The 21,378-nt window shown below is 38.4% G+C and overlaps 1 protein-coding gene across 6 annotated transcripts in view; it reads left to right on the top strand.

Moving 5' to 3' along the window:
* SIPA1L1 (signal induced proliferation associated 1 like 1) overlaps positions 1-21,378 on the top strand; it is a 201,931-nt gene that overhangs the window by 130,251 nt on the left and 50,302 nt on the right. For all 6 annotated transcript variants that reach the window (XM_036384744.2, XM_036384748.2, XM_036384750.2 and 3 more), the window contains 4 exons: positions 1,247-3,067; positions 10,327-10,457; positions 11,067-11,255; positions 17,492-17,666. In XM_036384744.2, coding sequence (XP_036240637.1) covers positions 1,570-3,067; positions 10,327-10,457; positions 11,067-11,255; positions 17,492-17,666 — 1,993 coding nt within the window. In that variant the 5' untranslated portion in view covers positions 1,247-1,569. The remainder of the gene's footprint in view (positions 1-1,246; positions 3,068-10,326; positions 10,458-11,066; positions 11,256-17,491; positions 17,667-21,378) is intronic.

The raw sequence follows: 21,378 nt of genomic DNA, 5'->3' as shown, positions 1-21,378 counted from the left end.
TTATATGGCAAGTGAAATTTAAACATGCTGCCTTTGGAGGCAGTAAGTGCCCTCACTTGGTATTTAATTAGTGTGGTGCAAAGTACTGTAGTTCTGAAACTGCAGAAAGTGCTGGTTTTCCTGGAAGCATTAGAAAGCCTTGATTTTAGACAATACTGTATTGTCAATGCTGTGCTGGTTCAGCAGCATCTCTGCACGCATTTGGCAAATATTTAAAGGACACATTTTGTCTGATTGGTTCAGCCATGGAAAATTATTAACTTCTTTGTGTTAAAGGATGTACACAGCAATGCAAGATTTTATCTTGACAATCCCATGCTTTTGTCTTCTACCAGCAAGGATGTATTTGTGGATTATGTTTTTTTTAGCTCCTCAAAGGGCAGTGTACTAAAAGCTTTGTAATCACTTCTGTACTGATGAGGTATGGGAAAGCATTTAATTTCTGTGACTTTGTGAAGCTGTAATAATACAGGAGCTGTGGTAGACAAAATTTTATTAGCCAGGGAAATAAATGAAACTTTTTTCAAGTTACTTAAAAGTATGTATTTCTATTTAGCTTTAACCTTTTTATATGTTGTAAACTCTGGTCAGAGGTAATACATGCTTTCTGGACTATGCAGCTAATGTGCAGATGAGGCTGTGCAAAGCACAAAAAAAATGTTGTTGACAACCATCCTCTCTAACAATTTTATACACTTTATTCTAATTAGCTTCCCTTTTATTTTTTTTAAGTTAACATATCAGATATTTACACTAATGGGAAAGTTGAATAGGTAGTGTTAATACCTAATGGCAACCAAGAATGTATGACTTGTAAATGGAAAATTCTTTAAAGTGATTATAAAATTGGAGTCCTGACCTGGCTCTTATATAATTTCTCTGGGAAATGTATGCTGTATGTGTCCTTAGCTGAGAAGCTCCCTACTAGTGCTTTGTAACACTGTTCATTAACCCAGCTAAAAAGTACCACTAATCAATTCAGAAAGAAAAATTTGTATTTGTTGGAATCAGAACCCAGCATTATTTTTTCAGAAGGCAACCCAACAATACCTAGAAAACTCGCCACCACCATGTAACGCAGTGCTGCATTTTTGCAATGATGATCAATGTGATTCAAAAACATGTTTATAAGAATATCAATTATGTGTAATAATTACCTTGATAATTATTGATATGATAGTATCAGTTACCAAAAAAGTTCTGTATTAAGAAATTTATTATTCTATCTCTTTTTTTTCTGTTCTAGGCTTAAAAGAAGCATAAGCCATTCAATTACACCTCTGATATTTTGGAGCTCGAGTGATGTTAGAACTATTTGAATGTATTGGAGCATGGCTGCTTCTTAAAATGCAGAAGTTAAAGGAAATTCTTGCTTATCAAAACCTACTGAATATCTGAATTTTTGGGACATTCAGCATTTAACTGTGTCCTTAAATGTCCATGACTAAGATCTCATGCAACCATTGTATATTTTGGAGACTATTCTCCAGAAGAGAACTGTGCATTTAAAAAGCAGAAATGACTGTGGGCTTTTTTGGAACTTACTAAGGTTGAACATACTGAAAGACCATGACCAGCTTGAAGCGGTCCCAGACCGAAAGGGCTGTTGCCACTGGGGTATCAGTCGGAACAGATGGCACCTCAAAAGTCCACTCGGATGACTTCTACATGAGGCGCTTTAGGTCACAGAATGGCAGCTTAGGATCTGCAGTCATGGCACCAGTTGGACCTCCTCGCAATGAGAGCTCCCATCACGTTACCTCTACCCCTGGAGTCCCTAAAATGGGGGTCAGGGCAAGGATTGCTGATTGGCCCCCAAGGAAGGAGAACATCAAGGAGACAAGCAGATCTAGTCAAGATATTGAAACGTCAAGTTGCCTTGACAGCATGTCTTCTAAAAGCAGTCCTGGGAGTCAGGGAAGTTCTGTTAACCTGAATGCTAGTGATTCTGTCATGTTAAAGAGCATTCAGAGCACACTTAAAAACAAGACCAGACAATCTGAGAATCTAGACTCCAGGTTTCTTACACCCGATGGCTATCCCAGTTCCCCAAGGAAAGCTCTTCGCAGAATACGACAGCGCAGCAACAGCGACATCACCATAAGTGAGCTTGATGTGGATAGTTTTGATGAATGTATTTCACCCACATTTAAATCTGGACCATCTCTGCACAGAGAGTATGGCAGCACATCTTCCATAGATAAGCAGGGAACTTCAGGGGAAAGTTTTTTTGACTTATTGAAGGGCTATAAAGACGAAAAGTCTGATCAGAGAAGCCCAGGCTCAGCTAAACTCGGTGAGCTTCTGATTGCCAGTGGAAGCAAGGGTTCAGGATTCTCTCTAGACGTGATAGACGGGCCTATTACTCAAAGGGAAAACCTGAGACTATTTAAGGAAAGGGAGAAGCCACTCAAGAGACGCTCAAAATCAGAGACAGGAGATTCATCTATTTTTCGTAAGCTGCGTAATGCCAAAGGAGAAGGGGAACTTGGGAAGTCTTCAGATCTTGAAGACAACAGGTCAGAAGATAGCATTAAGCCTTGGACTTGTCCAAAGTGTTTTGCTCATTATGATGTACAGAGTATTTTATTTGATTTAAATGAAGCAGCAATCAATAGGCATAATGTTATTAAAAGAAGGAACACAACGACAGGTGCGTCTGCTGCTGCTGTAGCATCACTTGTCTCTGGACCCTTGTCCCATTCTGCAAGCTTCAATTCTCCAATGGGCAGCACTGAAGACCTGAATTCAAAAGGAAGTCTTAATATGGACCAGGGGGACGATAAAAGCAATGAACTAGTGATGAGTTGTCCTTATTTTCGTAATGAGATTGGTGGGGAAGGGGAAAGGAAGATCAGCCTTTCCAAATCTAATTCAGGTTCCTTCAGTGGGTGTGAAAGTGCCTCATTTGAATCGACTCTGAGTTCTCATTGCACAAATGCTGGAGTTGCAGTTCTGGAAGTTCCCAAGGAGAATCTGATTTTACATCTAGACAGAGTGAAAAGATACATCGTTGAACATGTAGACCTTGGTGCATATTATTATCGAAAATTCTTCTACCAGAAAGGTAGGTAACTTGTATTTCTCCTTGAGCTTTAAGAATGACTTTTTGTTTTCCGAACATGCAAAATCCAGTTGATACTTAATAGTATTTGCAAGAATTAGGGATTTCTTCAATGGTGTATTTTACTGATGGTATGTGCTATATCTAATAGTCTTTCAGAGTGTTAGAGTATAAGAATGTTGAGGATTTTATTGCTGATAGCTACGGTAGCAATGGCTACAAAATATGAATGCCTTGAAACACAGCTTTGGGTATCCATAGGAGTGAGCAGGGGTTGACACTTGAAAGATTGAAACAAGAAAATCCTAAAATACGAGAACTTTCTTCCCACTGTGCCAGGAGTTGATTTACTGAGGATTTAATGGAATGTGCATCTTAGACGGGTAGCATTTACAATAATCTTTGGACATACTAATTAACTTAATAATCCATTCAAAATTTTTCAAAATGAATAATACAGAAAGGAAGACATGTACAGATATAACTTTATGTACACACACAAATACCTGTGTTTCAATGCCAACAATATATCTGAAAAACCAGAGTGCAGTTCTCTTATCACATGGTTCTACCCTGAAACCAAGTATTATAATTTCCATTGGATGTATATGGGAGGGACAAAAAAGCCCAAAGCAACAGATCAAAGCCTTTTGACCTATAGAAAAGAGCATGCCCCAAACATTACCCAGGATACTCCCCCTCTCTGTCCCCCCAGTAAAAATAATACTGGCATTGGAGGTACAGATCTCCCTCTCATGATTCTGAAAATGATCAAAGAGGATTGCAGACCAAAGTCCTTGAAAAGAGTTCAATCTGCAGGACTGTGTTGTACTTCCTGATGGATGGAGCTGTTCTGATGACTGACCTGGAGAGTGCTTGTTCCTTACCTTTCAATGGTCAGGGTTGGTTTCTTCTCTTCAGTGAATGCAGGTCAAAAGAGCTTGTTTCTCACATATAAAAGCAACAGGGATGCCTGGTTAGAATTAAATTGATGGTCTTAAAAAGAAAAAGCTAATGCTTCTTAATTGCATGTTATTGCTAATAATCTCATTTCCCCTTTTTCTCTTGCCTTCAAAATATGTCCATCTCTCACCTCTTCCTCCCTGCATTCCCCATTGTTTAGGTGGCTCTTGTTACTCTTTCTGTAGTCTCCTCTTCCTGCATTCTTTCTAGGGCTGAGAGGTAGCCTTTGCTCCATGTTTTTTGAGAGTGCTGATCCATATCCTTTGGAGACATAGGAGTTAGGAAAAATAATGGCTTCCTGGGAAAAGTAAGCTAGATGTGTGATACAGGATAAGGTATGTTTAGAGGGGAGAGCCTGAGGTTTGTGACCTTTGGGATTATCTTCCTCTCTGTCTCCCTCTGGAACAATTTGATTCCTTATCAGTCTAGTGAGTTTTGCAATCAGCAACTAAAGTTTCATGTTACAGCTGACCTGATTTACAGCATTTTAGCCCTAAGAGGGACAGACATTATTCTTCCCCCTTCCTTGTACTGGTTCTCTTGTTTTCAGAGAACTTGATAAACCAGTTGAGTTTACTGAACAAACAAGCAGAATTCTTGCCATCAAAATAAATTTGGGGTTTACTGCTTGACTATTTCTCTCCAGTTCTGGTGAGGGATATTACTATTTCCTTGCAGTCAGAGAAGTGCTAAAGCCATATGGCCAGGTAAGGGATGGAAGTGAACAGCAGAGGAGGAAGGGAGGTATGAGTGAAATTTCAGCCCTTAGCCAAAGCCAGTTTATTGGTTTGCCTTCTCCTTAAGGGAAGCCACACCCTCTTGCTACTACAGTTCCAGTCACCATTACATTTCCATTATTTTTTAGATGTAATTAGGAAGAATTGATAAAATGTACATAATCTAGTTCTAAGGGTACTGGTGAGGGGCAGCCAGATATAAAAATGTGTGTTATGGAGTAGGATTGGATGGGGAGAAGAAACTGTGATTTTATTTCTTTTCCTTAAACAATAAAACCGGGTTTTAAATTCACTTTTGTGTTCAGTCCAGCAGAGTCCAAACCAGGGGTGTTGTTTCTTCCAGAGATTTTTATCTTAAAAGCTGTACTTTAGAAGCCTCATTAGATATCCCAAACCCCAGTTTTCTGCAAGTACAGAACATATTTTGTTGACCACCCAGAGTATCATCGTTCCCTGGGCAAACTTTAGACTAAGCTGATGAGGTGGGATAGTGATAAAATTTGAAGCAGCATCATGGGGAAAAAATCTAGGAAGCCAGTTGTAACTGAATTTTTTATGTAACATGAAGCAAGTAATGATGCAGAAATTTTTTTGCTGGAAGAGGAGGTTGGATTTTTATGATGTTATGAATGGAACAGATAGTGCCAAAACACAAGTTTCAGTAGGATCAGCTCATCAAGTCAGTAGGCTTTGTATAATTTAATAGTCTTGGAAGTATTCTTACCTGAATTCTGATTTGACAACAATACCTTTTAAAGATCTCAAACCAGGCAAATGTCATGGACTTGGAGAACACCTAGTAATCTTAGAGCTTGCAAAGAATAAAAAGAAATGTTCCAGAGAATAGTAAGCTGAGTTGGTTTTCATTCCAACTGGAAATAACAAAGAAGGTAATTTGGAACTATATCAATAAAGAACTACCAGTTAAAAATCATCAATGATGCCAGTCAGCATGATTTCATGAAAAATGTCTTGTCACATAAAAGAAAAAAAAATGCAGTTCATCTTGTGTCTTAAAAAAAAGGATGAAAGATGTTGAATTCATGTAGGTCCTTTTAATTTCTTCAAGGTAATTTGGTGAAATGTTGATGGTAACTTGTCTGAAGTCTTTAATTATATGAAATCAATAGCTCATTTTTTACAGGTACTGTTACTTAGATGATAGAACCATCTCAAGATTTAGCAGTGTATGGAGGAAGGATAAGTGAGCTTCCAGTATTACTAACATGGTCCAAATTAATTAAAATATTTTAATCTAGTTAGTGTAAAATATTTGCATGTGACATTTATGGATGAGTCTTGTATAAGCTTAATGAATGCAAATGGATGAGTTTTTGTATGTAAAGGAAATTGGTCCCTCTACAAAGTAGTGGAACTGATAAACATTATTCTGGCCTGGTGTCCAGACTTCTAAATGTGAAAATACTGGGGGAGACAGTTTAGTGGAGGTAAGACAAATTATACTTAGAAAAAGATATTGAGAAGAGAACTTTATAATGGGAGGCTGAATTCAGTTTCTCCACTTTATATCTGAACTAATTTTGTAGACTCGCTTTGTACTCAGTGGAGAGAAATGAACCTTGCAGGATCTTAGGAATTTCAGTCACTTCTCTCAATTCACTAACAGAAGCTCATGCATAACTAACTCACATGGAAATGTTTATTTTTATAGGAAATGAATGCTCCTCTTATGATTCACAAAATGTATTTACAAGGTGGTTAAATAATGGTGTGTTTGAAAAGGTATATTTAATAGAAGGTCTTAACCAAAAGTTTGAAGTCTTGACATTCATAAGTTAAGCTTGTGCATAAAAAGGAGGGAGAGATGAAGCCAGCGCAAGAGCCAATTTGTGAAAGTTGCAGATGTGTTTATTAAAGACTTGTTTACAATCAATATTAAAATCACACAGAAAAATTTGTTTCCGTTAGCTTGTCCGAGTGCAGTTCAGGAAAGAGATCATGTCACTCCAGAGGAGCAGTCTGTTTGCTCTGTTCCCATAATTGGTCTGGGAGTTAGTTCTCATGGAAAGAACCAAGAGCATCTGTTTTGCTTCCATCCTTCTCATGCAGTAGTTGCTAATGTTGCCATTTAGGACAAATGTAAGTTACTCGCTTAGAATGAAAGACTTGACTGAGAAGTAAATAGTTTCCCGAACTGGTTTTATAACAAATGAGCTGTTGGTTGGCTTTCCTTTAACTGTTGTCAGCCAGTAAAAATACCCTTTTCCCTAATGCTTTTAATTGCTGCATATTCTATCCAAGAGTTGGTGCCTTTCAAGTATGTGGCTAGACTTGCAGAGCTCCCAAAATGCTGCCTGCCCTTTTGTCTCCAGAGAAGTACTGGGCAGGGTTTTCCAGTACTGTAAATGCTGAGCTAGGATTAGAGGAAAATACTTGATGTGAGTTTCATTCAGAAGAGAAATGTATGGGGTTTTTATTTCTAGTCCAATTACACAGAATATCATTTGGACACGATATCTAAAGGGAAATATAATGAAAGCACAAAAGAACTTTTTCTGTTAAAATAAATTGCATGTACTTGGATTTCCATTGCAGAGGAAACTCATAAATATCTGCCAAGAAAATAAATATTTTACCTTTTGTTCTTTCACAGAAAGTATCTTTTGAGTTATATGATAGATATTTAACTAGTTTTAAAAGTATGTATCTATTTTTTAATGACCAGCTACAATGAAGTCATCTTTTTTTTTTTTCTGGTATGGATTTATAAGTTAATTTATGGCTGCTGCTAGTTGTCCTGATTGTCTGTTAATTAAATGATTTTTCAACAGTTGTTTAGATTAAATGTCAAGCTTGAGAAATGTTGTTTCCAATTAGCTTCTGTGTGGTGTGGAGAAATAAGCTGTCTTCTATGGTATTCATGTTTGACATCAAGTTCCTGAATTATAAGTGTGACATAGCCCTTATTTTCCCAATTAAACAACTAATTAGCTCTCTTTACACTGCATATTAAGCTTATTGCACTTTAATCCTGCTGCTGCTTTTCCTGCACTGGAGAGAGAAAATTTTTGGATGTAAGGAGATTCAAATTTTAAGGGAAAGTCAGGTGGAAGTACAAGAAAGTGTACCAGAAGGATATATTGTAGCTTGCAGAATGAATACAGATATGGGGTTTAGGGGAGGAGGAAGAATGAAGATAAAGAATGAACAACCCAGTCAGTAGTAAATATAGAGTAGAGGAGAGGAGAGGGCAAAGGATGTGCATAGGAGAGCAAGAAAGAGACTGCCCTGAATGAAGGAAAAGAGAATAGAAGACATTTCCTCTTAGTAGAGAAGTGTGGAGTTCCACACTACTTCATGCATTTTTCCAAAGCAATAGGAGATAATTAAAAAGCTTAATCGAATGATACAGAATTGTGTATGTATTTTGTGTATGTGTATGCAGTGTCAAACATTCCTCTTGCCACCCTTCTTAAATGAGTTTTCAAGATGTAGAATAATTTCTCCTGAGAAAATTTTCTATCTGAATTGCAAGCTAGAGTGATTGCAGGGTACGCAAGTTTTACCATCTGTGTGGCTGTCAATACACTAAACTAATGAATTGTTTGGACCCTTCTAGTATGCATGACCTCCATATCTTTTTTCTTTAAGCTTTTCAATCATAAAAGCAAAGCCACATCACTGTTTTTAAGTCACTAAGCAGTTTAGTGTGGAGATGTCCAAGTTACCTCAGGTTTTGGAAGCTCCATAATATACTGATTCAAAAATTAGTCTAACTTTCTCCAGGACTGTGCTGCTTCTGCACTGACCTTGTCTGCTATGAACTGCTTGGTGAGCTATAAACATCCTGATGAAAAACCAGACTAGGTAATGCAGGAGAAAGAGAGGCTAGGGTGCTAGTAAGATAGTTTGAAATGTTGAACAACAGAACATCTCTGGCATTTACAAGCCTCATATTTGTGGACTAGTATGAAAATGTAATTAGAGTTATATAGATAATCTAATTTGTTACTAATTTTCCCCTCACAGGTCAGCCACAAAGTTTAATGACAATATTTACAGAATATTCCAAGAGATACTGAAAGAATTTTGAATTTTAATTACCTTTTTTTAAAGTATTGGCTTTTCATAACTGGCAGACGAATTTGGTAGAAAACAAGTCTTCTAGTGCTGCAAGCATGTCTTTAATGCTGTCTTGCGTGCTCTGAAATCTTAAACAGAAGACAGTGAGTGAAGGATAATAAAATACCAGACACTGGGGACTTGACTAGAACCCCAAAGGGCTTAAAGTGTTGGACAGCTGTGTGAAAGCACTTAGTATGTTGGAGGGAGATTTTGTAAGAACCAGTAACTATAAGTTTTAAAAGAATTAGAGTAAAAAATGAGGCTCCTAATTTTTTAACTGTATTATTAATTGGAAAAATGATTGCCATTCATTTTAGATGGAGTATATTGAAATAATCTGTTTTTATTATCTTTAAAGATGCAGTTCTTGATGATGTTAAAATACTTTACATTTTCTCTCTGTAGTAGAATAGCTCATATTGGATTGCTCCTAAAGTTCTTACTTAAAATTGTTGTTTTAAGAATGACAAGTAATCTATATGTAGTAAAGGCAATATGGTTACATTTCCTGTCAGGGCAGTTAAATCTTTTCTTTATATCACTGAATTTCACATTTCTTTGAATTGCTGTATTTTTAGGTGGTTCTAACTTTCTATTTTTGTGCATGTATAAATTTATTCCTCTATGCAGCTTATGGATACTGATGACATGGGACTTACTTTTCTTGCACAGTGCTTGACTCCAATTTTTTTACTTTTCTCTTACATTTGCTTTTAGGGAATATATGTTTAAATTCAGCAGTCACTTAAGATATTTGCAGCTTTGTTTATATGTTGCTGCATTAATGGTGCTATACCTCTGTCAAGATAGCTTGTAATGCTCAAAAAGTTCTACAGAAGAGCCTTCAACATCAGTCTCTAAAATTGTTGAGCTTTGGTTTTTGTAAAGCTTTTCTAAAAAAGAAAAGAAAAAAAGCTTTGTGCTTTTCTAACTTTTTTCATGTAAAGCTTGGCTTTACATGTCTATTGTAAAATGTGTTTCAAAGAATCTGGTGTTCAGCTAGTGAGTGATTTTACCAATCTTGTATTCTCCTCTCTGCTGCCTTCCCCACTGGACTGGTTTTCAACTGAACTCTCAGCACTTTAAGGGTTGTTGAATACTTCACTGTTCAATATTTATGCTAGTAATTTTATTCTTGTGCTTTATTTTTCTGTGGTGCTATAATTTATTTACTGTGAACAAGCCTTTAACTTTTTTTCAGCTTCATCAGTTTTTCCCATTTTAGAACTGAGTAACGTGTATGGAAAAAGCCTATTTAAGCAGATATGCCATGTTGAATTTCAGCCTTTTTGTATAATTGGAGCTCACAAGAGAAGTGAAGCACAAGAATGACATCCTGGTACCACTTGAAGACATGCTCTTATTGGCTCCAGGGAGCTGGCAGTTTGTTTCCGGTGTAACAATCAAGCATGGAAATATAGTTGAAGTGTAAGAAGTAAGACAGACTTCTATTTTTTTTTTTCTCTTATATACAAGAACACTGGAACTATTTTGGGGCAGATGAGAACCTGGGTCCAGTAGCTGTGAGTATAAGAAGAGAGAAGCCTGAGGAGATCAAAGAAAATGGACCTCAGTATAACTACCGGATCATATTCAGAACCAGTGAGGTAAGCAGTCCAGGGGGATAGGAAAAGAAAGTGAGAAGGCAAAACCAGGTCCAATATGTGGGGTGTGTGTGCTTTTCAGCATTGATAATAGATTTCTGTATAATCTGGGAACCTCCTGGCAGAATCGTGCTACATGTTTATCTGGCACAGAATATATGTGAGTTATTCCGTAACATCCAGTACAGAGGAAATGCTGATGGTTGTTTTGGTTAAATTTTCAGAAACTTACAGGAGATATATTAGCTAGAAGCAAGCCAAGAGGAGGGAAATTGCCTTCTTCACTTTTATCTATGGCAGTGGTAGACCTGAGAAATGTACTTTTTACTTTTAAATGCTCTATAGTATAGAAATACTGTAGTAATACTGATTTTTCCAGGTAGTAGTTTCCTGTAAAACTTAAATCTGATTAATTATTTCAAACATTCTGATTTCTGTTACCAATGAGTGGAATTTTTGTGTATCAGTGTTGGTCTCATGCTAACAGAAATTCCTTAATGTCCTCGATCTCTACTGAGAATTGGAAAAATAGTAGGTCTGGTTGCACTGCTAATGCTGGTCAGTCTCAGTGCATAACTCAATATATGGACTGTTTTTCCTTTGTATGCATAGCTCATGACATTAAGAGGCTCCGTGCTGGAAGATGCTATCCCTTCTACTGCAAAGCATTGCACAGCCAGGGGACTTCCCCTAAAAGAAGTGCTGGAGTATGTGGTTCCTGAGCTGAATATCCATTGTTTAAGGCTGGCCTTCAACACCCCAAAAGTCACAGAACAGCTTATGAAGCTTGATGAGCAAGGGGTAAGTGCAGAGTTACAGAATTAAACAAAAGATCTTAATCTGTCAGATTATTGCTATGAGTTGCAAAATGATCTTTTAGGTTTATATGATTTGAGTAAGTCTGTTGAAATCTCTCATTTAAAGTAAAACTTGTCATCTGTAGGGAGAGTTATATTGCATTTTTTTCCCCCAACTTTTGCAGAATATTTGGGATGTATGAAATCAAGTTCATTTCTCTGGGTAGCCTAAAGTTTTAGATTAATGTTTTGGCAGTTGTTAATTTAAATTTCCTTTAAAAGAGAGTACAGCATGGTTTTTCAAAGACTGTGGGAAGGAGGGAGTTCTGTTTTTATTATTGCTATTATACTAAGAAGAGAAGTCTCCCATGGTGCTAAATGTTTCACTGTAATAGTGCATTGGCTAAACCATGACCAGGGTGCTGCCTGTCTTGTTTTGTTTTGTTAGTGTTCTTTTTTTTCTTTCCCCTGGAACAAACTATATGGCAAAATATTCTAAGTCTTTCTTCATATGAAAAATTTTCAATGAGGTGATAGTCTCCTTGCCTTTTAAAGATAGGACCAAGGCTCATTAGCACTACAGCTTTGACTTAGAAAAATGGAAGTCCATGACTCAAGTGAATTTTATGGTTATAAACTTCAGTAGTGACATTTTATAGCTGTGTGCATGCCTCAGTCCTCACTGGCAACCTTTCTTCCCATGCCTCTTGAGTGGATGGACCCAGGATGGGGACTGGGTCCCTCCCACTGCAGAGATCATGTTCATGGCCACCTGATGAACTGAATGTAGGTTATGGGATTTGGATTAATGGGATGCGTCCCAGAGTCCTCAGGGAATTGGCTTACGCAGTTGCCAAGCCACTCTCCATGGCATTTGAAAAGTGATGGCAGTCAGGGGAAATCCCAGGAAACTGAAGAGGGGAAACATTGTACCCATGTTTAAAAAGGGTAGGAAGGAAGATTCCCTGGGAGTCATCACCCTGTCAGCCTCCCCTCTGTGCCTGGGTAGGTCATGGAACAGTTCCTCCTAGAAGCTCTGCTAAGGCACATGGAGGACTGGGAGGTGGATTTGAGACAGCCAGCACAGCTTCAGCAAGGGCAAATCCTGCCTGACCAACCCAGTGGCCTTCTAAGATGGAGTAATTACATCAGTGGACAAGGGAGGGGTTATGGATATTGTTCTTCTGGACTTCTGTAAAGCCTTGGACATGGTCCCCCACAACATTCTTCTCTATGAATTGGAGAAAGATGGATTTGATGAGTGGACTGTTAGATGGATAAGGAATTGGTTGGATGGTCACATCCAAAGGGTAATGGTCAATGGCTGAGAGTAACAGTGGACATCAGGGACAAGTGGTGTGTCTCAGATTCATAGTGGGATTTAATATCTTCATTAATTAATGACATTGCTGAGGGTGCACTCAATCTAATTAGGAAGCTGAGTGATGCAGTTGCCATGCTTGAATGATGGGATGCTACCCAGAGGGATGTGGACAAGCTCAGCAGAGTGGCCCCATGGGAATCTCAGGAGGTTTAAGATGACCAAGGGCAAGGTCCTGCACCTGGATTCTGCACCTCTGGTATTCACAGGCTGGAGACTGAACAGATTGAGAGCAGCCCTGCCCAGAGGGACTTGGGGATGCTGGTGGGTGAGAGGCTGGACATGACCCAGCCATGGGCACTCCCAGCCCGGAGAGCCAAACGTGTCCTGGGCTGCATCCAGAGCAGTGTGGGCAGCAGGGCCAGGGAGGGGATTCTGCCCCTCTGCTCTGCTGAAACCCCACCTGCAGAGCTGCATCAGCTCTGGGGTCCCAGCACAGGAAGGACAAGGACCTGTTGGAATGAGTCCAGAGGAGGCCAGCAAGATGATTAGAGGGACAGAGCATCTCTACTGTGAGGAAAGGCCGAGAGCACTGGGATTGTTCACCCTGTAAGAGAAGGCTTGGGGTGACCCAACTGTGTGGCCTTCCAGTACCTGAAGGGAGCCTGTAAGAAAGAGGGAGAGGGACTTTTTACAAGAGCACAAGAGTGACAGGACAAGGGAAAATAACCTCAAACTGAAACAGAGTAAGTTTAATTAGGTGTGAGAAAAAAATTCTTTACTGTGAGGGTGGTGAGAGCTGGAACAGGTTGCCCAGAGAAGCTGTGGATGCCTCATTACTAGAGATGTTGAAGGCCAGGTTGGATGGTGCTCTGAGTATCTTGGTCTAGTGAGAGGTGTCCCTGCCCATGGCAGGGGGATTGGAGCTGGATGATCTTTAAGGTCCCCTTCCAACCCAAACCACTCTATGATTTTATGACATCTAAGAAAACTGTGAGGTTAAATTATTCTTAGTTTATATCCTGTATGTTATTAAGCTCCCATAGTATGGCTTTCTAGTACTTAAACTTTTGAAAATCATTAAGGGCAAGTGATAGTTGAATTTTTATTATGTGCATCAAAGTATTTTCTGTTTTTGTGGTAATGAAACAGTTTGACACTTCTAGCAAAAAAGATAAGTACACTCTGTACTAATTAGAAGCTGCATTTTTTCAATTCTAAGCTAACAAAAATTGGGTAGCAGCTGCTCTACTAATTAAGTGCACAGAATGTTGATCACTTCTACTTGCTGAGTGCCACACTGTTTCATTACAGCATGAGCAGGTGCCTGTTTGATATAGCAGATAAAATGTTTTGTAAATTCAAGAGTTAAGATTATAAAGTCACCTTTAGCCTGACTTAGCCACTAAATTTCACCCAGGAATCCCTTCACTGAGCCAAATGTGTACACATTGGTTTTCATTAGAATAAGATATCTTTTTTTATATTTGAGTGAGGTCTTAAAGCAGTTGCTTGTTTTCATGTTTAAGAATTTACACTTCTTTATTTAAATTTATCTGCCTTCAGCTTTAAGACTTCTGATATTTTTCCCTGCTACATTTTTAAAAGTCATTTTGGTGTGAGATTTTTTTTCCAGCAAAGGTTTTTGAATGCAGTGATTATATCATCTGTTGGTCTTGTTTATGATAAACTAAACAGATTGCACTTTTCAAGTCTTTCACTGCAACATATTTTCTCTGCATTTCATATCACTCTTATGGCTGAGCTCTGTCTCTTCTACTCTTTCAATATCTGCATATGTCATTCAGTGCTAGAATGGGAATATTTTTCTTGCCCTAGTTTTGTACTGGTGGTGTCTGTGAAAGTTGCTCGTTCCTTACTTCCTCTTAGATTGCTAGAGTGGTAACATCTGCTGTTCATACATATGGTCCCCACTGCTTGTCACCTAGCTGTTCTTTTATTGGATTTATTAAAATGCATTCATTTGAATAGTTCTGTGTTAAACAGCAATCCAGTCATTTCCTAGGGCTGCACTGCCTTCTTTGCTAATCACCTTCTACTAATCTTTGTCTTGAATGCAGAGCTCATGGTAGGTTACTCTTAAGTTTGCTTCCAAATATGATTTAAAAATTTGAATATTAGGGCAATTACTGATTTATTTCATTTGAAGCTAGTCTTTATGGCAATTCCTCATTCACACAAATACTGTGAAATGTCACTTGGTTCTTAATATAATTCCTGCTCCATAAAAGAAACTTGCTGACTGATTAAATCCAAGCTATACTTTCTGCTGTCTTTACTGGGTGCTAGATAAATACTTAAAGTGCACTTTTCACATGTATATAAATATGTAAATACTTTCAGATTATTAAAATGAAGATGTTACTTTAGCAGTTTTACCACAACAGAATTCATGCTTCAACTTCTTTTTTAGCTTTTTCTTGTAGTTAATACACTTCTAAGGACTAGGTTTATCAGAAGGTTTAATAATGGGGACTGTATGCTATTCTCCAGATCTGCTCTTTTTGATTCAGAAATGCCAACTTGTGTTGTCCTTAAGGAAACTTTTTTTCCCCCAAAAAAATTAGCAAATCTAAGAACACAGCTAGAAGGCATATCCTGCTCTTTGCATAGTCCTTGTTTAGTTGACATTTTCAAAGCAATAAAGCATGGTTGTTTGCTTGCTCATTGGTGCTGCAGATCCCATTTATATTTATGCCCTTGAAAATACTTCCTTCACCTAAAGTTGAAGCTTAATATTGCAAGTGTGTTTCATGAGAATAATTTTCTTTGTCCTAACTTCTTTAAGTGAAATTACTAGAAGGTATTGTAGTTTGCAGTACAGCTAAGGTGTTGTGGTTCCATGAAGCACTTGCATCCATCCTGTTTCTGTGGGACTGGAGAAGGCCCATCTGAGCAGCAGATGCCTGAATGGTCCAGGACAGGACCTGCCACTGATGTCATGGAAAGTGATGGCAGTTGTTTGGCAGGAATGGCAGCAGTGCCACCTCTCACCAGCCTTCCTCCCTCACCATGTGTCAACAGGAGGCACTGGAGCAGATTGCCAAGCTGGGCATGTCCCATCCCTGAAAGTGTTAGAAGTCAAGTTGGATGTGAATTTGAGTAAGTCTGATGTAGTAGACCAGACCTGGTCTAGTAGAAAGTGTCCCTGCTGCCCATGTCTGGACTTTAGAAACTGGATGATCCTTAAGATCTCTTCCAACCCAAACCAGTTCATGATTTTGTGCTGTACTTGAGTTTTGTCATAAGGAATTTGGATGTGTTTAGAAGACGCAAGTCAGTGTGTCAGCTGATAAAATAAGGGATATTCTGTAGTGGGGAAAAAAAAAGCAGCCTAGAACTGTAACTTTTATATAATGACTTCTTCAGCAGGAGTAAACAAGCCAGGTTATCCTTACTCTTCTTTTTCCCTCCTTGTTTTCCTGCTGCTAGTACTTTAATCCCCATCATCATTCATCCTTTGTGGTGAAGGAAGAGTATAGTAAAATAGCAATGTCCTGAGTTTTTAAATTTTAAAATTTGCTTTCTTTAGAGACAGACTAGGACCACTTCTGAGGGCCTTTAAATTATCCCACCATAAATATAATAGGTAAAAATTAGTAAATTTCAGTTTCATTATGTGTCCACATCATCCTGGCAAGTTCAAAATCCTTTGCCTCATGGCTTGGGATAGAATCTGCTGCGAGCAAATTACAGTATATTTAGATAACTTTGCTTCCAGTGCACTTGCAAATAACTGTTTTCACTTCCCAATAATCTGTAGTCCAAACTTGTGAATCTCATACCAGTTGTGATAGATTTTCATACAATTTCTTTCTGGCATATGTGGTTAGTCTATTTGATATAGAGCCTCTGCAAAAATTCATGTGTGGGAGGAAAGATTATTTACTGGACAATAAGGATGCATTTCTACTGGATGAATTACATGCACAAAATCCAAGGCTCTCCCTTGTGCTCCTTCAGTCAGAGTTCCTGCCTGTGAAATTGGTTTTGGAGACAGCAGTAAATGGCTGTGGATGCTGCTTTCTTCCCTTCTGTGACTTGTCTATCTGTAGTCCAGATGTAAATTATGCCAGTGTACTCCTTTTTTTGTGTGTATGTATCAATTTGGAATTGGTAGAAACAATTTGCTTTGAGGAATCACAATTTTAGTTGGGTAAAAAATTACTTTATTTGCATCTTTAGTTTCTGCTACATTAGGAAGATCAACTACCAAATTAGAGGGGAAAATGGAAATGAAAAGCACAAGTGTATTTGAAGATCTATGCTAGTAAATAGTACCTTCAAGGTATGACCAGAATTTTTCAATTTAGCTGGTTTTTTTTTTTTGTTATTATCATCCTATTTAAGTCAGGGAGGGCCAACTGAATGCCATGAAATCTTTCATCATTGCAAACAGATGAATGTGCTAACAGGTGAGTAATTTCGATCTTCTCCTCGAAATGAGAGAGACTTCATTTGGTCACTTGTTTAAGAAGCAAGCACATGATGTGCCCTACCCTTCTGCATGGAAGGCTTAGCATAGGATGGCAGCCATGGTAGCAGTCAGTGAGTGCCAAGTTCCTGGCATTTCTCAGTCAATGCTTCCCATGTGGCTCAGTGCTGGGCATTCACTTGAAAGCTGTAGTGTTGTCCTCCTGAAAATAAGCGACGTTCATGTTTATTTCACTTCAGAAAGCATTTTGACATCTTCAGTTAAATCTGCCATCATTGAGGCAGTTACAGTAGAAAACAATGAAAGTATTTGGAACTAGACTAACTTTTGAAATTAGACTGAATATTAGGTATTTTTTCATTTGTGAATTATGGATTTATGAAAACGTGGGAAATTAATTCAGTGCCTAAGTTGCTTCATTACTTGGTACACACATAAAATTTTCATCTTTTTCCTTTTGTAGTTAAGTTACCAGCTTAAGGTGGGTATCATGTACTGCAAAGCTGGGCAAAGCACAGAAGAGGAAATGTACAATAATGAATCAGCAGGTCCAGCCTTTGAGGAGTTTCTTCAGCTCTTGGGAGAGCGAGTTCGACTCAAGGGATTTGACAAGTACCGTGCTCAGCTGGATACAAAAAGTAAGACTTTTTCATTCTTTTTTCCCCCTTAAGTGAATAAAATGCTTGATATGGTTGCTAACTGCCTTTTTGAAGGCTTCTTAAAAATAACATCTTAGTTGTAGGAAGGCAGTTGCTTAATATAAGTGAAAGCAGAGCACATGTGTAATTTAATTGTACTCTCATATGGTCTCTCAACTCTGATAATAATTTTATTTTTGCACTGATTTGGTATGAAATTATCAATAAAGCTACAAAAAGAAACCAGTAATTATGGAACAATTATTGATATTGCAAATCTATCATCAGTGTGTTGTCTTAAAGCTAATCAATACAGCTGGTAGGTCTTTTCTTTTTAAAATTATGCACTTATAGACTGTCTCCAAAATGTTTCAGGAACCCATCTGTGTCACTCCACCTTGAAAAATTGATATACTGTTTTTCTGATGTCTGTTGCATGCAGTTTTTCTTCTAGGCAGTTTTGTCTTAGTCGTTCTGTCAAATGTATTCCTCCCTCTGTGCTTTTTATTTTTTGAGTTATGGAAATGAACTGGATTTGGCAGCTATGTTATCAGCTCTAACTGTACAACATATTGCAACAAAATGCAGTGGGTAAGATGATCTTGGGTGACCGTAACTATAAAAGAAACTCCCTGCATTTGGAATCAGTCACGTGAAATACCTGTTTATCAGCTAGCACATGCTGCATTCAATTTGTAGATCTGTTTGAATTACTTGGGGAAATTTTGTCTTGTGTTCCTTTTCTTTGAGTACTGGAACTACAGTTCCTGTGGAGATCTTTTGCTATTTGGCTTACTTGTAGCAAAGGAAATGAAATAAGGAGTTTGATTCATGAAAGCTGGAAAACATTAATCAGCTTTAGTGCAGCAGAAGCTGTGGTCTTGTCATGGGTCTTCTGGCACAAATAGAGTACCTTGCTGTGCTTTAATGCTCCATCATTCTATATTCTGTCCTTAATTCCTACAGCAATTGCATTGCCATCTCCTCAGGCTGTTCTTGACCAGTCTAATCATCAATCGTCAGAGGGTTCTAAAGCCTCCTTTGGTTTTAAACCTGAATTAATACCTATTTGCAGATATTTAACCTTGAGCCTGCTTTTTTTTACTTGCAATACCTATATTCCCTCTGTTGTAGTTCCTCCCTTGAGAGCATTTCACAGACCCAAGGAACAGTTTGGGTTGGAAGGGACCTGAAAGATCATCTCATTCCAACCCCCCCAGCCATGGGCAGGGGCACCTTCCACTAGAGCAGGTTGCTGAAAGATCCATCCAGCCTGGCCTTGAGCACTTCCAGGGATGGGGCATTCACAGCTTCTCTGGGCAACCTGTTCCACTGCCTCACCACCCTTACAGTAAAAAATTTATTCCCAATATCTAATATAAACCTGCCCTTCTTCAGTTTAAAATCATTCCCCCTTGTCTATTGCTACATGTCCTTGGGAGAAGTCCCTCATCAGCTCTCTTGTAGAAAATACTTAAAATTCTCAAGGTGAGTTTTCCTTTTGCGCAGCTCTGAACTGTAATTTTATTGGTTATAAAGATGAGCTAGGTCAAAAACTAAATGGGTATGGAAAACAGAGAAAACATTTACTGACCTTCTGGTTTTATATTGTGACATTGTTACTTTCAGTTGTTAAAGCAAGATCCTCTCTTCCCTTTCTTCCCGGTTAGTTAAGATGTGAAAAAAAGGAAAATAACCCATATTTTGCTGTCAGTCCACACACACTGGTTTCTAGTATGTGTAAATGCTATATGATTGAGTTGATTCATCTGCTCAAATATACCCAAGAAAGCTCTAAATGTCTTTTAAGTACTTTTGCATTTTCTTCTGAACAGCAGCATTTTCCAGGGATGTTTTGAATTCCTTGTTATTGCTTCTGACTCGAGGAAAGAATATTGTCAGGTTTTGAGTTTATGGACTACAATCTAGCCCCTGTTGAATGGAATCTTTAAGTTGACTGACTCTCTCCTGGTTTTGAGAGTTATCTTCTTGTAATGAAGGTCTCTCCTCCATGTTGAGAGCTGGCATATCTTTTTCACTTCGCCCAGTAGACCCACTGAGCTCCATTCTGTATCCAAAAATACAAAACGTCTTTATGTGAACACTTCAGTGTGACCATAGAGGACAGGAAATCCGCTTAAGTGGAAACTGCTGCTTTTCATGAAGGATTTCCTACATTTTCTTTCAGTCAAGGTTTACAGCCTCACATATGTGGAACCTTATCAGCCAGAACTGCTTAGGAACTCTTTTAAGTTGTCTGAAATCTTTCCGGTTAATTGCCTGCAGGATTATTGAGAAAACACATGACTACGTGTGAGCATGCATGAGTTCTTAACGAGTAGGTCTGGACAACAGCAAATGTGAACAATAGCAGCAAACATTGCTAATTTGATCTTGATGGTGGTATGTTCTCCTTTCTGCCAGTGTGCAAAGCACAGATGGAAATGCTGAAAGAGAAGGTGCTTTGGGGGCACAACACTCAGCTCTTTGGATAGCTGCATTTGGAAACACTTAGAGCATATGCCACACAGGAAATGGTGGGGGGGGGGGAAAGCCACTTAATGGTAGGGGGAAATGCTAAAGACCAGAGATGGTCACAAGAGCTGCATCTCGAGTGCAAGGAATATATATATATATATATATATATGTATATGTAGAGCAGAATACAGCCAGGCAATACATTTTCAGTTGCCACTCTAAGTAATCAGTCGGTCCTTTTGTGCTGCCGTTAACACAGAGACCTGCAAAGGAGGGGTTGTGGTTTTTTACTGTGACTTAGGTTTATAGGTTTTGTTGAAACAGCTAGGTCTACAGCTAGGAACTGAGGTTCTCCATCTTCTAGCTCTCTGCTCTTTTGCTGCTAAGAGCTCTGTCTTGAAATAGTTCTTGCAGTCTCACTACTCAGGATTCATGCGCCAGGATTGTGTTCAGTGGCAGCATAGTCGATTGTGAAGATGTGCTTAAAAACAAATGTCTGTTCATTGACTTGTCAGAAAGGTCAACTCCATGTAGACTACTTGGCTACTTTCTGTACCTTTGACAATACTTTGTAAGCTGTGGAAAGCAGTTGCATGATGTAAGACATGGAAAGATTTTTCTCTGCATGGAGATGAGCTGATTTGTATATGTACTCTGGAAATATTCACAATACTTTTAATTTATGAAAATTTAGAAAAGTAAAGTTGCTTTAGCAAAAGGCAGTTTCAGAACAGTTATTACTAGAAATTTAGAGTTAGGATCCTAATTAGTAAGTGTCCATAACAGAGCCAATTCCTTAAAAGGAGGAATCTCATGCATACTAGTAACTGAAAGCCTGTTTAAGTGTATTGCATCCTTCAAGGGCTTTAGTTTTGGATCTCTGCCAGTACCACTGTGAAAAAGAGATGCTACTTTTCAAGTTTTGTTTGTTTATTTCTAGAATTACCAGAGGGGAAACAGTCTATCTCCTGGCAGCCTGCAGACTTTGGATAGGAAATAGAGCTTGAAAATGTCACCTATCCCACAGTGACTAGGAAGATTATGGGCATCACTTTAAAGTAATAAACATCACAGTGATCTTTCAAATTATAACTTCAGTCAATTTACTTTCTTTTCCAGTTGTAATGTATGCTTTATTTCCCTCCCCCTCACTTAGTCTTATTTTACATTGGTAAGTGGGATCAGCTTGATAATGCTAGGCCTGGTAACAAGGACTGTGGGTCTAACAGAATGG

The sequence above is a fragment of the Molothrus ater genome, chromosome 6 (assembly GCF_012460135.2).
Source record: "Molothrus ater isolate BHLD 08-10-18 breed brown headed cowbird chromosome 6, BPBGC_Mater_1.1, whole genome shotgun sequence".
NCBI lineage: Eukaryota > Metazoa > Chordata > Aves > Passeriformes > Icteridae > Molothrus > Molothrus ater.
This window is presented reverse-complemented; position numbering and strand designations above follow the sequence as displayed.